The sequence below is a fragment of the Drosophila navojoa genome, chromosome 2 (assembly GCF_054131105.1).
Source record: "Drosophila navojoa isolate 15081-1374.11 chromosome 2, UAZ_NAV_1.0, whole genome shotgun sequence".
Taxonomy (NCBI): domain Eukaryota; kingdom Metazoa; phylum Arthropoda; class Insecta; order Diptera; family Drosophilidae; genus Drosophila; species Drosophila navojoa.
In genome coordinates, this window is record NC_142890.1 from 11,339,534 (window position 1) to 11,354,201 (window position 14,668).

Below are 14,668 nucleotides of genomic sequence, written 5' to 3' on the forward strand. Positions count from 1 at the left end.
TGAGATGAGGCAACTGTTGATTCCCTTCCAGCATCAATAAAAGATAAATATTTCTAAAAAGTTTAAGCGAAAGATTTCAACTACTTACGGACTGAGCGCCAGGTTGGAGTACTGAGCCGGCTGGGTGAGATTGATTTGAAGGAAGCCGAACTGCATGTCATTGTTGATGTTGTGGCGGTTTATATAGTTGGAGGGCGTGATGACATAGCTGCCGGAATTGGTCAGGCTGGCCTCGATCACATCAATGTACTCCAGCTGCGGCTCGATCTTTGTCTCGCGGTAGCCCCACAGGGAGATCATGACATTGGCATTCAGATTGGAGGTCAAGTTGAAGGCGTTCCAGCTGATGCGAATCTCGCTGGGATTGCGCTTGTGCACATCGTCGGTGGCAAAGAAGATCTTCTCGGTGGCGGCGGCAGGTGTCTCCACAAAGTACTTGCCGCGCCACTTGAAGCGCTGCGTGCCCACGGAGATCTGGAAGCGGATGTAGCCCTCGGCCTTGAGGAAGGGCTGCACGCAAATCACACGATTGCGATCCACATAGGTGCCCAGCACAGACTCCGTGTCGAAGTGGCAGGTAACGCGTATGTTCGGGTCAAAGCAGGGTCCCGTTATGTTCACCACCTGCCCGCCCAGCATGTTGCCCGACTCGGGCGCAAATGTCAGCGGCAGAAGCGCAGCATCTGCAATAGGTAGAAGCCATAATTAAAGCAAAACTGAAAATCGACAAAGCCCATTAATCATACGCACCGATATCCTTGTTGCACGACCCAATCAAAATCTGTTCGTCGATGCGGAATATATGCCGTCCAGGGAATCCGTTGCCCCAGCCCCGATTCGCCAAGTCCCGTATGACCATGTTCTGGCTGTACGGCTTATACTCATAGGCCTGAGTGCCGTTGCCAGCATTGAAGCCGACCTACATGAGCAGATATGCAAATCGATATTAATATCCAGCCGCAATTAAATTGTAATTAGTAGCCAACTCGAACAACTCGATTCGATTTTGTGTAACGCTCGGCCAAAGAGCAGCAATTTAGCCAACAACTTGTTGACCATTATGTTGCCAAAGTGCGTTTAATTATAATTTGTAAGTTGCCATCAACAACATACACACCGCAAAGATACAGTAGAGTGCAGAAAAGTTATGGCTGTGACGACTAAGCAATGCGCTACTCTCAGTTGATAGAAAATTGGAGATAAATATAATGATATATATGTATGTATATATGCATAAAAAATATTGTTTTAAATCGATATTCACTATATATATTTATTATAATATACTCATTCATTCATATTTATTTATCATATATTTCTGATATATGTATCCCTTATCTATATCTATATCATTTTATTAGCTTATCTCCCATTACTTTTCCATCTTCATTTATGCTCAGTTCGATGGCCTTAAATTTTCCCTCTTTATCTTCCGTTTAATTGCAACCTGGCCAAATTCATTAAACTAATATGCCCTTTTTGTTAAGCCTTATCTATATGCATTGTCATAATAATTTCCTTGCCAGCCATTTATAGCAGTAGACTTTAGAAATGGAATTGAATGCCATAAAACAATTCGATTGAATTAGAAATTATTTGAATATAAACTCACACACCCATACACCCACACACCCATACACCCACACACACTCACACACTTGGCTACATGCTTGAGCATTCTAACGAAATGCCTGCCCACATAATTTCACTCAGGGCCAGCACATGCACGAGCATATATGTTATAATATCTGGAGAAAAAATGTTCTGCGAAAATTCAGTTAACAAAGCCGAACATGAAAGCGCTTGACAAAGGGAGAAGCTGCCAACGTGCACCTAAAGTGCAATGGAAAACTTTACCGTTGCCTGGCAGCCGTTAATTAAAATCGCGTCGCTTGTAGCTTAAAAGCCGTGCGTGTGCGAAAATTTGTGGAAATTTTTCATTATGTAATTTCTAAATTAGGTGCGACCCAAAACGCATGCCAAAGCGTGTTGTTTAATTAGAGTGCTTCAATAGAATTTATCCTATTTGCGAGACTTACGAATGCGGGCACGCCGCCCTCGCCCTTGGTCGTATCGCCGCCTGCCTCAGTGTGCGAGAGCCAATTGAGAACTGCATAGTTGAAGATGACATAGGTGTAGACTTCATCGGTGGCCAGGACCATTTGGAAAGTGTTTGTCTACAAAAGTCGCGGGGGGGGGGGGGGGGGGGGGGGAGAAGAGAAGGAATGTTGTTAGTAAAAAGAAATAATAATAATAATAATAAGCCAGCTATGGCTGAGTGCCGTTAGCTTTCTTGCTGCCATTCGCACACAATTAACTTGCGCAGAAAAGTATGCTATGAATTTTTTTGTGAAATTGTTTTGAATGCAATTGCTAGCAAAAATAACTTTTAGTAATTGCAATCGTTAACAAAGTGAAATGAATGTTTTTTGTTTCTTTTTATGATGAAAAGATTCCATAGGGAATATCATTGTAACAGAGTTTTAATATATATAAATCATGTTAATATTAAAGAGAGCATCTCACATTCATCTCTGTCTTATTTCGCTCAACTTACCGTGAAGAGTGAGTTATCAATGCCGCCGGCAAAGGAGACATTCTTCCAGGTGGCGATCACCACGTGCTTGGGCACAAAGGTATCAGCGCCCACAACGCCCGTGCGTATGTCCCACATTGTGCGTTCACGCACCTCGACGCCGAAGCGGTCCGTGCGTCCCATCAGATCACGTACCACGCTGCAAACACAAATAAATATGAATTTATAAGTATGTGAATGTGTGAGCAGTGAGTAATAAGCGCACAGCTGAATGGGCCGAAATCAAATCAGCCGGGCAGAGCAGATGCTATTCGGATTTGGCAGGCCAGATGATAAATGGACTTGATGTTTGGCATATAAATCAGCAAACTCCTGCGCTATCCATATGAATATATATGTATACATATAAAGTCTTCAAATGTGAGCCCAGCCACCATGGCGTATGATTCATATTCCTTAATTATTCATTACGTATATGCGAATGAGCATTACGTCTTTGTTTTCAACTTCCATTTAAAATTCGTATTTTTTGCAAAAAAGAAAAACAGAATCATTTTCTCTCGAGAAGACAATTAAGAGATGCCAATTGCAATCAGAATTTCTTTAGCCTTCATATCTCATGTACTCGAATAGACCAAATTGCAGACATGCTTCGCTTTCGGTCTGTTCTATTTATGAAGTCAGTTTTGGCCTGCCATAGAATGGTTGCTCTCGCTCTCTCTCTTTCTCTATTTGGTATGCCTCGCAGAATGTCTAAACTTAATTGCTTTTTCGCTGCGTATGAATTCTTTAATGGTTGATACAACTTTTTATGGGTATTTTATTTAAATTTGAAGCATTTACGATTTCACTTTCTCATGGCAGACAAAAGTAAAAAGCTGATAAACGAACTGTATTGCAATTAAATGAAATTCAAAATATTTATGGCAAACGTAGTGAAATATTTGTGCAACGGCGCCAGCATTGATAAATGCTTGCGTTATTTGCATGCAGGCAACAATTTATTGATTTTGTTGATTTAAACAGCAGCAGCCGCTCGACATTGTGATGCATGTAAACAACAGGCACAGAGTGGGCCGATATTCATTTTAGTTTTGTTTCTTTCGGTTGTGCAGCGTGTCCATGAATGAACATGCATTCATCACGCATGTGAGCAGCTGCGAGGCGCACGCGGCGTATGCGCAATGTTTATTTATTAACACATCGACGCGTTCACAAAATGCAAATAATATATGTAAAAGTGCAATAAATGCGCATCAAATGCACACGAGAATAAGAAACTTATTAACATATATCCTATTACTCTATATCGCACATCCGATGTCTATTGTACACACGCACACACTTGCACACACACTCATACACTCATACAGCTGATGCAATTATGGCTCTCATAAATTATAACTGACAGCAGCTGGCAATCGAAAATAAATTGCATTTCGGCCTCAACTGACTGAAAACACATGCTGTCCACATTGTTAGCGCAACCAGCTACCAACATGGCCAAAAAAAAAGAAGCATACACGTACACACACACACACAGGCACAAGCGAAAATGGCTAACAGCAGCCGCACGAAATGCCAGCATGTAAATATAGATGCCATAACTGGCAGGCAGTATGCGCCCAGCAGATATCTAGTAAGTGCCCGAAAGAAGTTTGCATAAATTGCACACAGAATTTCTTGCAATTTTCAAGAACCTTTTCAATTTTGGTTTAAATCTGCTAGAGGTGGGGGAAAAAGGAGCGAAAAATTTGATGGGAGTCTTTTATAATGGAAGAAGTAAAATTTAACTACTTTTACTAAACTAGAACTTTACCAGACTTGAAATAAGAACAAAAAACAATATGTATATATATAAATATTTAATTTACCTACTTAGAAAAAACGAGTGATATTTTGATATTATAATATAACTATTTTAATAAGCATTTATTTTGAATTTATCTACTTTTATATTACTACTAAATAAAAATGTAATTCTACTACTACAGAAAGAAATTGAGAAAGAAATAAATTGAGAATCAGCGCTTAACTTTAATACTAAGAGAACTTCCCATTTAATTAGAACTTGGGCGATTTAAATAAGCTAACGGAAAGTTAAGGGCTTCAAGGATGTGTTAAATGTTTTCTTTGTGTTTTTTAAGACGCTCCTATTAATTAGAATTGAGTCAATTTGTATTTTAAAATAAATGCATAACAATAAAATGCATAGAAATATTTTTTAAAACTAAGAATATGCTTAAACTTAATAAAGCCTGCTCTTATCAAAAGAATAATCCTGAAAATCTCCTGTCATATCTATGTATTATACCCCTTGAGCCGCTTGCATTTAAAGCAGCGCATATACAATTTTATATATGAAAAAAAAAGAATGCAAAAGAACGGCATGTTCAAAAAAACCGCACAGTAGAAACCTCATGCCACAAAGAGACAACTGCGCACAGACATACAAAAACCACACCACGCACACACACACACACACTCACACACAAAGGCAGCTGCACTTGCACTTGCATAGTTTATCATTTATGCACAGCCCCATGCCCATTGTGCAGGCTGCCTCCATCTTAGGCAGCTGTGCGCTTTTGCCATGAAACTTTAAATGTCTGCAATTGACATTCAAGCCAAAATAGAACAACAAAAAAATAACAGAAAAAACAATAATAATAAAAAGATAAAGCACAAAATTGTCACACGGCCTAAAAATGCGCGCGCAGCAGCCAAAAGCGAAGCGAGCTCTGCACGTGAAAGTAAGCCAAAAAGCTACAAGCACACAGACACACACACACACACACACAGAGAGATAGACACAGCTGTGAATGAGTGTAACAACAGTAATGGAATGTATGCATATATATATGTATATTATATATAGACAAAGTATATATGTAAAGAGCGCGTCGTGCTGCTCGCTTTGCTAGTCGTCAGCGTCAGTTTCAGGCCAGCCCACCTACGCCCTGTCAACTCGCTCCAGCAGCACTGCCTCTTGCCTCCTGCCTCTGCTCCCCTTGCATTTGGCGTGCCAGTTCTTGAACTGCGCCATTATGTACTTTATTGCATACATTTGGGCGCCGCCGCCACAGTTTTGTCTGCATTTTGGGCTGAAATGCCTGCTCCATGGCTGCTCTGCTCTCGCCGCCTTCAGCCAGCTGCCTCCACATCAACATCACTGACTTTTCTTTTGGCCCAGTTTCTCCCACTCTCCCACCCCCTCTCACTCTCTCTCTTTCTTTCTCTGTGTATGTGTGTGTGAAACAATGGCCGCACTTAAAGCAAATGGCGAAAATGGCAAAAATTGTATGCAAGCTGCAGCGAGCGTAGCCTTCGCATGCCTCGGACCAACCACAACTCAATTTCCTATATTGTATATATATATATTGTGAAATGAAAACATTTCCACAAAAGTTGCAAGAGTCAAAAACTTTATCAAAGTTTAAGCAAGTGAATTAAAAATCAATCAAATGGGAAATATCAACTGACTAATATGAGGTCAAACATAATGCGATTTTCCTGTTTTATTTACTTGCTTTTTTTGTATTTTTCTTGATGCCACGCCCACTGGGCATTAATGTTTTAATTGTGGCAGCAACGCCCACACTTGTGGCTGCCCTTGGCAAACAACAATTAAACGCTCAGCGCTGCTGATTTACACACTTGAAAGCTTTGCAAACACTTTTGAGGAAGTTTTACCAGCAAACAGCCCCATTCATTCAGAAGATACCCTAAGAAACACTGGGCATATTGATTTGCAGCAGAAACGTGTAACGTGTTTGGAAAGCGAGTGTGAATATTTGAGGAAAGTCAATAAGATGTGAGTGAAGGATCTATAAGCATCCTATATAAGATCAGTCTTTATGTTAGCTAATTCGTCTTAAAAATATAGAATCCTATCAACATGTCTCATTTTATACCCTATAATATTATACAGTGAGTGCATTCATGCCTTGCCTATACAAAAGCCGTTCTACTTTATTGTTGTTTAATTTGCGCTGCCAACAATTTGCGCGTATAATTGTGAGTGTGCATGTGTGTGTGTGCTTATGTATGCATGTGTGTGTAATTAAACCTGCGCTCATCACAAATTTAATGGTCAAGCTGCGTGTGAGAAGGCACTGAGGTATTTAGCTGCAAATGAAGTTCGCACTGAACAAGCGACTCACGAGGCGTATGCGTAATGCAGCTGCCAACAGTAAGCCGAATCTTCCCCCTTTCACCCAAGAGCTCATACTTCAGCTAATCCCCGGGTAGAGTGTTAACTATAAGCATGTAATTAAATTGATAGTCGCATATAAAAGTGAGCGGATGAATGCGTGAGTGTGCCAGAGTCTGTGTTTGTGTGTGTGTGTGTGTGGGTGTAAGCAAAGCCAAACGCTGTTAAGCGAGTGGAATTTACATAGCATGCCTGTCGAACAGACGCTGCTACATCGCTTCAGTTCAGCTCTTCAGTCAAGTTATTTAAATTAAATTCCTACGAGCGTTACACCCACGCACACACTTCAAAGTGCCGTCCAGCATTTTCTTTTCTTTTTTATTGTGCAGGACAATTAAATGTCAGAGGACGAAGCGCTCTCCCGCTGGAGGCCGACTAACCCATAAGCGAGCACTCGAACTGATGCATCTTTGACATATTGTCCAGAGCTGACTGAAAACTATCAAAGTGAAAATTGAAATGAAAATGTAAATGGGAACGGAAACGGAAATGGAAATGCATTCGGCGTGCCACAGCCATTGTCCAAGTCGCATGGTCGCAGTGCGCTCTCATTTCTCAATGTGTGTGTGTGTGCGTGTTTTTTTTTCTTTTTTCACTAAATTGCTCGCAACAAATGCGCTTTACAGCCCGTTAATTGCTTTGTGGCATCAATTTGTCAAACTGTGCCAGAATACACTGACATCAAAGGGCGACAAACATTAAAGACTGCGGGAAACATTAGCTAGAGCGGAGCATGAAAGCACATTAATGATATTATTAGTGGTAAATGAAATGGGAATATATAAAGAAAAAGAAATTAAAATGTAGCACGGGAAGATTTTAATAGTAATGCCCTACTGACAAAAAGTCAAGAAATAAATATATCTATATATTTATCCAAGTATCGTTAGCCACTCATAATCGAAAGAATAATTATCGATCGGACTAGAGGTCAATAAATAAATAATTAAAATGTATAAGATCCAGAAAGCAAATCTCTTGAAGGGCGAAGAGAAGAGATATCCAGATTAAGGTAACAACTGCATCTATCGAAAAATATCGATATAGACTCATATCGATATTATCATATCATATATCGATTATATCTATCGATATACATATATATACAATATAAAGCCTTTAAAGTACACTCAATATAGATAAAAAGTGTATATATACAGCTTTAGTGTATGCCAGAAATATTGATCCAATTCAACTTTTCGAATCTGCGCTCTCTATAACAAGTTTCCCAAATCCCCCTATGACTGCATATATGTACGTGCTCGCATCGCTTTCCCAGTTTCGGTCTCACTCTCAGCAATTGGGATGTTATTTATGTGGTCTATGTGCTATTTTTTAACCGCATTTTTTGTCCGTCAGCTAGGAACGTCTGAAATTTAAACAAGCCCCGACAAACTAGAGCGAGGCGGCTATAAATAAGCAGCCCTGGTTGTATCTGTCTGGCTTAAACATTGTTTGGGCAAATACACACAGAATGCTTTGCATATAGCCTCGAAGTGTGGGAGCCAGAGTCTCGTAATATATGCATAGGTCGACGCTAAGTGGATGGCAGCAGTGGACAACAGGGCGGCTGCTAATTAATGCGTTATATTTCTGGTAATTACAATCCAAAGCCAACAACTCGCAAAGTTTGAAAAGAAATTTGCATAAACAGCGAAAATAGCAACAACCAAAAAAAAAAAAGTTTTCAACTTTTTTGTATAAAATGCTGTGAATTTAATTATTCGAAATTAATATGAATAAAATATGCAAAAAACATATATAGCAAAATGCCAGCGCAGCGAATCTCCAATATATTGCATGCATATTCATTGCGCTGTCGCTACCTGCCCTTACCTGAGCTGGGGCTGCGGCTCTGCCGTGCCTCGAGGCCATCAAAAATGCAATACGAAGCCGAACAGCAGCCCCCCCCCCCCCCCCCCCCCCCCCCTGGCGACATTATGAAATTGACTCGTGTGTGATAGGCACGCGCTGAGATCAGGTGGAAATAGAGATGGCAATTTGGCCAGTGCCGAAGGATAAATGCTAGCCAAAAGTGAGAAGGAGAAGCGAGAAGAACTCGGCCGAGAAACGCCTTCATGTGCCAAGGTTAGTGGGAAAAGCAGAGCGAGTGTAAAACACTCGCAGCAAAGCGCAAAGGAATGCAATAAGTCGAGCAACGAGAGAAGCGAGAGAAGCGCTGCAAGCATGCCTGGACGGGCATTGCTCGAATGCCGCAGTGCAAAGCGCTCAAAGAAGCTGAGCTGAGACGTGCGGAGAGTGAGATGCAAGTAATAAGGATAATGCATTCAAATCAATTACAACCAATAGAAACTCAACGAGCTGTTCTATTATAGTCTGCAGAGCTTGGCTGGAATAACTTGATTTTGGCTATATTTTTGGCTGCAAACTAGCCAACACTAACTGCTGGCTGCCATTGCTCTGGCCGCCATTTTGTAATGGATGCACGCATAAATGAATGCTGAAATCAGCAACACTGACAGCTCAATGGGTAACAAATGGCAGCCAGAGCCAGATAGCCGAACCGAGCAAAAACCGGATCCGGTAAGAGCGAACAGGTAACAACGCAGCTGTGCAAACAATGCAAAATGCGGCAATAAATGACACTAACTAGTCAGCAACAATAACAGCATATATACAGCATACATATATAGATGTATACAATATGAATGCAGAGCATGCACTCACACACACGTAAAGCATGTGCAATCGGATATGGAGCGCTCGCATTGGCAAACACGCCTCACACAATCTGTGCTTAAAACAAATCAAGACGTGTCCACAGGCTGTACATGACTATGAGATGCTCTGGATGGGCAGCTAATGGAGCTGAAGAGAAGAAATACTGGGGAGGCGACACCAAATGGAATGCGAATAGAAGAAAAGTATATAAATGATGGATAGATCTTGTTGAATATACTCCCAAAGTATATATATTTTCTAATTTTGAGTTCAACTTGAAGATACTACGATTTAGATTAGATATTAATTTTATCTAATAGGCCTTTCTTTCAATATTGATTGCCATATTTTAATAATTTGATAGTAGATTAAATCTGTTAGTCTACAGTATCAAAAAAATGAATCAAAAATAATCAGACCAGAACAGATCTAGCTCATCTCATCTCAACTCAAATCCAATATACTCCACTTTAGACTCAAGAGCAGAGTATACCAAATGTAGTATAACTGTAAGCGCACGTATGGAAAGTGATTTTAAAAATGCAAATGGCATAAGGAACTAACAATAACTGTGATTAGAAATGGCAAAATGTAAACAAAGTAAAATATGCAACGACAGAGTGAATCAAAACTAACCGGAAATAGACGCCAGGAGTGCGCTGGTCCAGGTCCGAGGGATACTGGCGGCCCACGCGGCACTTGCTGAAGAAGATGCCGATGAAGGAGGGATCACGCTTGTGGGGCCAGTCCTTGATGGGGAAGACCAAGGGATAGGTCAGGTATTCGGGTGGGTCCGAGAACTCCAAGTAGCCGTTCAGCGAGAGCTAAGAATGGAAACAGAATATTAGAATATTGCTTGGCTCAGCAGCAAATTGTCAACTCACCCGAGTATAGTTGAAGCGGAAGCCGTAGAAGGGCATCTGGAAGTTCAGATTTTTGTGGAGCTGCGTCATCGAGGCGTGTATATCAAACTGATAATCGCCGCGTCCGCCGTAGCTGTCCTTGTCGAAGAACCAGTAGAGGAAGGTGGATCGCAGCTCGGCGAGGCGGGCGGGCGTGATGGTGTATCCGCCGGCGGCCGTCGAGGGCGTGTCCGGTGGCGCCACATTATTGTTGGGATCTGCCGGGCATAATGAAAATATGCAAAATACAAATATATACATACAGACATATTAGTATTACAGTCAAGTCTGCAGTAAGCCATTATAATAATTTCACATTTCAGCAGCTAATCCTATGAGATTACGTATTCAATTTCGCAAGAGGAGCACGCCGTGGACAGGCAGTGCCCTGTGGGTGGAGTCGGCAGCATTTCAATTTAGGCCCGTCGCATGCAACGCTCGGCACATAAACTGAATAACTTTGCACTTGCATTGCAATCTACGCCTTGCCGCATGCAACACCCCCCCCCCCCCCCATGCCACTTGCCACGTGCCTAACTGCAGCCTCCTGCAGCTTCTTTCTGCTGACTCACTTACAAAATTGCTGCCTCGCTCCCAACTGCACTTGGCCATTAAAGGTCACAGTTAATATTCATTTCAGTTTTACCAACTTGCCAGCTACACTTTCTGGTGTTTCCCTTTTTTACTTTCTCGCCGACTTAACGTTGTACTCGCTCACAAATTGCTATGGGGTATATTGATTTTGTTTCACTTAGAACTTAACAGATTTAATACTCTTAGTTCATCTTCACGCTTTTGCTTTCTATCTATAGCTATAGTTGTATTCAGATTTATACCCTCTAATATATCTATAGGTATCCAGCGGTCACTTATACCCGCCTGGCGTGCGCTCACTCGTTTTTGCCATCGTTTCGGGCAGTTTGTCGTAATTTCCTTTCTTGTTTTTTATTTGCTCTTCGCGTTGTCTTCTTAAAGCAATTTAAGCCGACTAATGTCTGAGGGACACAAAAAGCAGCCACAGCAAGCCAAGGGCCTTAGACCAGGATATTCAAAGGATGTGAATCGCTCGTAGGCAAAAGCCTGTCTGTGGCTTTTGCCCGTTTTGCAGCTTCAACCCTTGGGCAATATCTTCTCAATTGAGAACTTTGTAGCTGAAACTATTTTCTGCATTTCAAAATACCTGGAAATTCTCCGAGAAATTGCAATTATGGAGTGCACGAAGTTTGTATTTCTATGCACAGAAATTTATAGAAATTAGTTACTACAAAAGTAGTGTTGGGGAATTCGAATATGGAACGATATTACATTAAAAATATGTTGATTAGGATGCTCTGCTGACAAAGAATATCTCAGGTCAATGGGTACCAAGAGAGGAAGTCATTATTGATTTTGTTTATTTTTAATATATTTATTCTCTAAAGACTCTGAGCATCGCACCGCCCATAAATCGGAATATATTTAGGTATAACCATATTTTTTTCGTATTTAAGTCAAACAGCAAAATTTTCTTGCTGTCTTATAATATTATTTATTGAAACTCTCGCCAAATAGAAGGTACTAAATGCATTTCTCAAGCAACTTATGTATGTTAATTTCGGTTTTATATTGCATTGGGAATCATATAAAATATATTTATATTAAAATATAATTGTTAAATAAATTCATATAAAATATTTATATTAAAATATAATTGATAAATTAAATCTTGGTCTTGCTTTGTAATATATTTTAATATATTTCATATTTTATTTGTTTAATTAATTGCTTCCTCCCTTTATTATAATCAATAAACAAATGAATTTCACCTTTGACAAATCCTCATTAATTGAGGCTATCAAGATTTCATACACGCTTCACTGAGGGCCAGTCCCCGGGCAGGGCTTAACCATTCAGTGGTCAATTAATGCATCGATTCCCACTGAGGCAACGATTTATTCATCCATTAAGCTCTGCCGTGCCCTGCTCCGGCGGGGCAGACAATTATTGAGTGCATTTCAATGATGATGATGATACATACATAAGTAGTATAATGCCCGATAATTGTTGATGGCAGTTGTGGCTAATTAATAGTCAGCCAGGTCGGCTGCCTAAGCTTGGGCCAGGTGCGCGTCCCTTTTCGAATTTGTTCCAGCTGCTTGAACTGTTTTTCGCGCAGCTGTCGCAGAATGGATCAGTTTTTAATCTATTTATGAATCAGTGTCGAGTTGACAGGCCATAAAATGTTATCCTGCCGCCGCTAATCCTTTTCGGGCAACACCACGATGAGTGCTGTAGCTGCTGTTGAAAAAAAAAAAAACACTCGTCGCTCAGGTAGGGCAGGGATTAGAGCTTGATTTATGGCCGCTTGGAAAATACGCAAAATTCGCGTGCGCTGCTCGCGATTCGAGGGAAATCTTGCACGGGTTTTCTTTTTTGCTGATACATTTTACCGGAATTCACATTTGCAGGCAAGTCAAATTTAGTGACCAAAATTAATCTGGGCAACTTTATAGTTAACTACCTGAAGTCTTGTGGCCAGCTGCGCTGCGCTGCGTTGCGCTGTGGCAGGTGGCAGGTAGATAGACATTGTGCTATATAAACTTGCAACACGGTCGCATGCAGCACATTCAACACGCAACACTCGACGCAAGATGAGCATCAGCACATTTAACTTTCAGTTCTACAATTACAAGCTGCCCGCCGCGATGCCGCAGCTGAATGCGGCCAACAGCTTCAGCGAGCTGGAAATGGACATTGACGAGGAGGAGGTGCAGCAGCTGCAGCAGACGCCGCCGCCGATTACATCCACCCCACTGCCGGCGCCGCCCGCCAAGCCCCGTTACACCAGCGCGCTGTCTTTGGCAGTCGGCAGCCCAGATGTCAGCCAAACGCCAACGCCAACGCCAACGCAATCGCTGCGTCCGCAGCTGCATCGACCGCAGAAGCGCTGGTCCATGGAATTGCGTGAAAAGGTCCTGGAAATGTCCAAGCGCAACAATGCCTCCGATGAGAAGCTGTCGTCGCCGCCGCAGCCACAGTCGCAGCCACAGCCACAGCCGCTGTCAGCGGATTGCAATGCCACATTCTGTGCCAGCAGCGAGCAGCCCGATGAGCCCGTCGCGGTGATCACGCGCAGCGTCAGCGACAAAATCAACTTCTTCAACAGGCTAACCAACACCTACGAGTCGTCCAGTGGCCCCAGCTCGAACAAGGGCAGCAATCACTTCATATCGCTGCTGCGATCGAGCCGGCCACAGGGCGTGGCCACCATGGGCAGCAATGGCGTGGTGCCGCCGCCAAAGCCCAAGCGTCTGGGCAGCATACCCTCGACGCCCACCAACACAACGGCGCAGCATTCCCTGTTTGCCACGCCCACTGCCAAGGCGCCCAGCAACGGAGGCGGCAGCATACAGCGGAAGAGCTCACTGCGCCGCAAGCCCTCAGTGGAGAAATCCCGAGCCACCATTGCTCGACAGAACTCAAATGCAACGCTACGACCGCAACGACATGCCATGATGGAGGACCTGAGCCTCGTAGTGCCCGTGCGGCTACGCATTGCCGAGTACGAGCAGCGCATCTCGATGAGTGCATAGTGCACATGAATGAACCCATTGACGCCACGCCCCACACCCTCCCCACACCCAACTGAGTCAATGGGATGGTGGATGCAAGGATCAAACTAGTGCAAGCTCCCAAGGATTAACTATTAACTAGCTCTTTAGTCATAGCCAAGTGTTCAACATATGCATAGGAATATACACATACGTACATATATATATATATATATATATATATATATATATATATATATATATATATTTAAATGTAAATTTATGAAATTTTAAAATGTACAACATAACGAAATGCTTATAAATATAGAGAAAATAGAAACAGAAACAAGAAAAAATGTCTTTGAATTTTACAGTAGAATCTTATAGAGCAGTGTAATAGGATTCTAGACAATTATAAAAAATTGTTATCATTATTGCGGCAAATACTAGAATCAGTGGCGTAGCGAAGGGGGTGGAAAGTGTGCATAGCATTGTATATCCTATATATCTGCCTAATATGCTAGGGCAGTACAGTACAGTCTACTTTTGAATGCATTTTACCAGGTAAAATAGGTATAACAAATAATCATATGTAAACAAATATGAAACAATAAGCTCTCTTTCATATGCGGTAGAGTGTCGATAATATGTAAACTGCTATATCGAAAGAACCAATAAATCGAATAAATTCGATGCCCTTGAAGAAAAATAGTTTGAATTTCCGTGTAAATCGAAAAATAATAACCAAATGTGTGCCATAAAATAGCATATAAAATGCATTTACATATATTACATATACTTGAAT

At 41.6% G+C, this 14,668-nt stretch overlaps 2 protein-coding genes across 7 annotated transcripts in view; one reads left to right on the forward strand and one right to left on the reverse strand.

Moving 5' to 3' along the window:
* Positions 1 to 14,668, reverse strand: part of mesh (sushi domain containing 2 mesh) — an 85,334-nt gene that overhangs the window by 68,917 nt on the left and 1,749 nt on the right. For all 6 annotated transcript variants that reach the window (XM_089256270.1, XM_089256269.1, XM_018113109.3 and 3 more), the window contains exons 3-8: positions 10,316 to 10,551; positions 10,068 to 10,255; positions 2,558 to 2,735; positions 2,040 to 2,177; positions 751 to 919; positions 89 to 683 (exon numbers count right to left, since the gene is read on the reverse strand). In XM_089256270.1, the coding sequence (XP_089112396.1) occupies positions 89 to 683; positions 751 to 919; positions 2,040 to 2,177; positions 2,558 to 2,735; positions 10,068 to 10,255; positions 10,316 to 10,551 (1,504 nt within the window). The remainder of the gene's footprint in view (positions 1 to 88; positions 684 to 750; positions 920 to 2,039; positions 2,178 to 2,557; positions 2,736 to 10,067; positions 10,256 to 10,315; positions 10,552 to 14,668) is intronic.
* bnk (bottleneck) lies at positions 12,912 to 14,136 on the forward strand. The gene has a single exon (XM_018113116.2). The coding sequence runs from the start codon at positions 12,964 to 12,966 to the stop codon at positions 13,903 to 13,905; it is 942 nt and encodes a 313-aa protein (XP_017968605.1). The 5' UTR covers positions 12,912 to 12,963; the 3' UTR covers positions 13,906 to 14,136.

Bases quoted from the DNA above. Each gene is read 5' to 3' on its own strand.
- bnk (XM_018113116.2), top strand. From the start codon at position 12,964: ATGAGCATCAGCACATTTAACTTTCAGTTCTACAATTACAAGCTGCCC.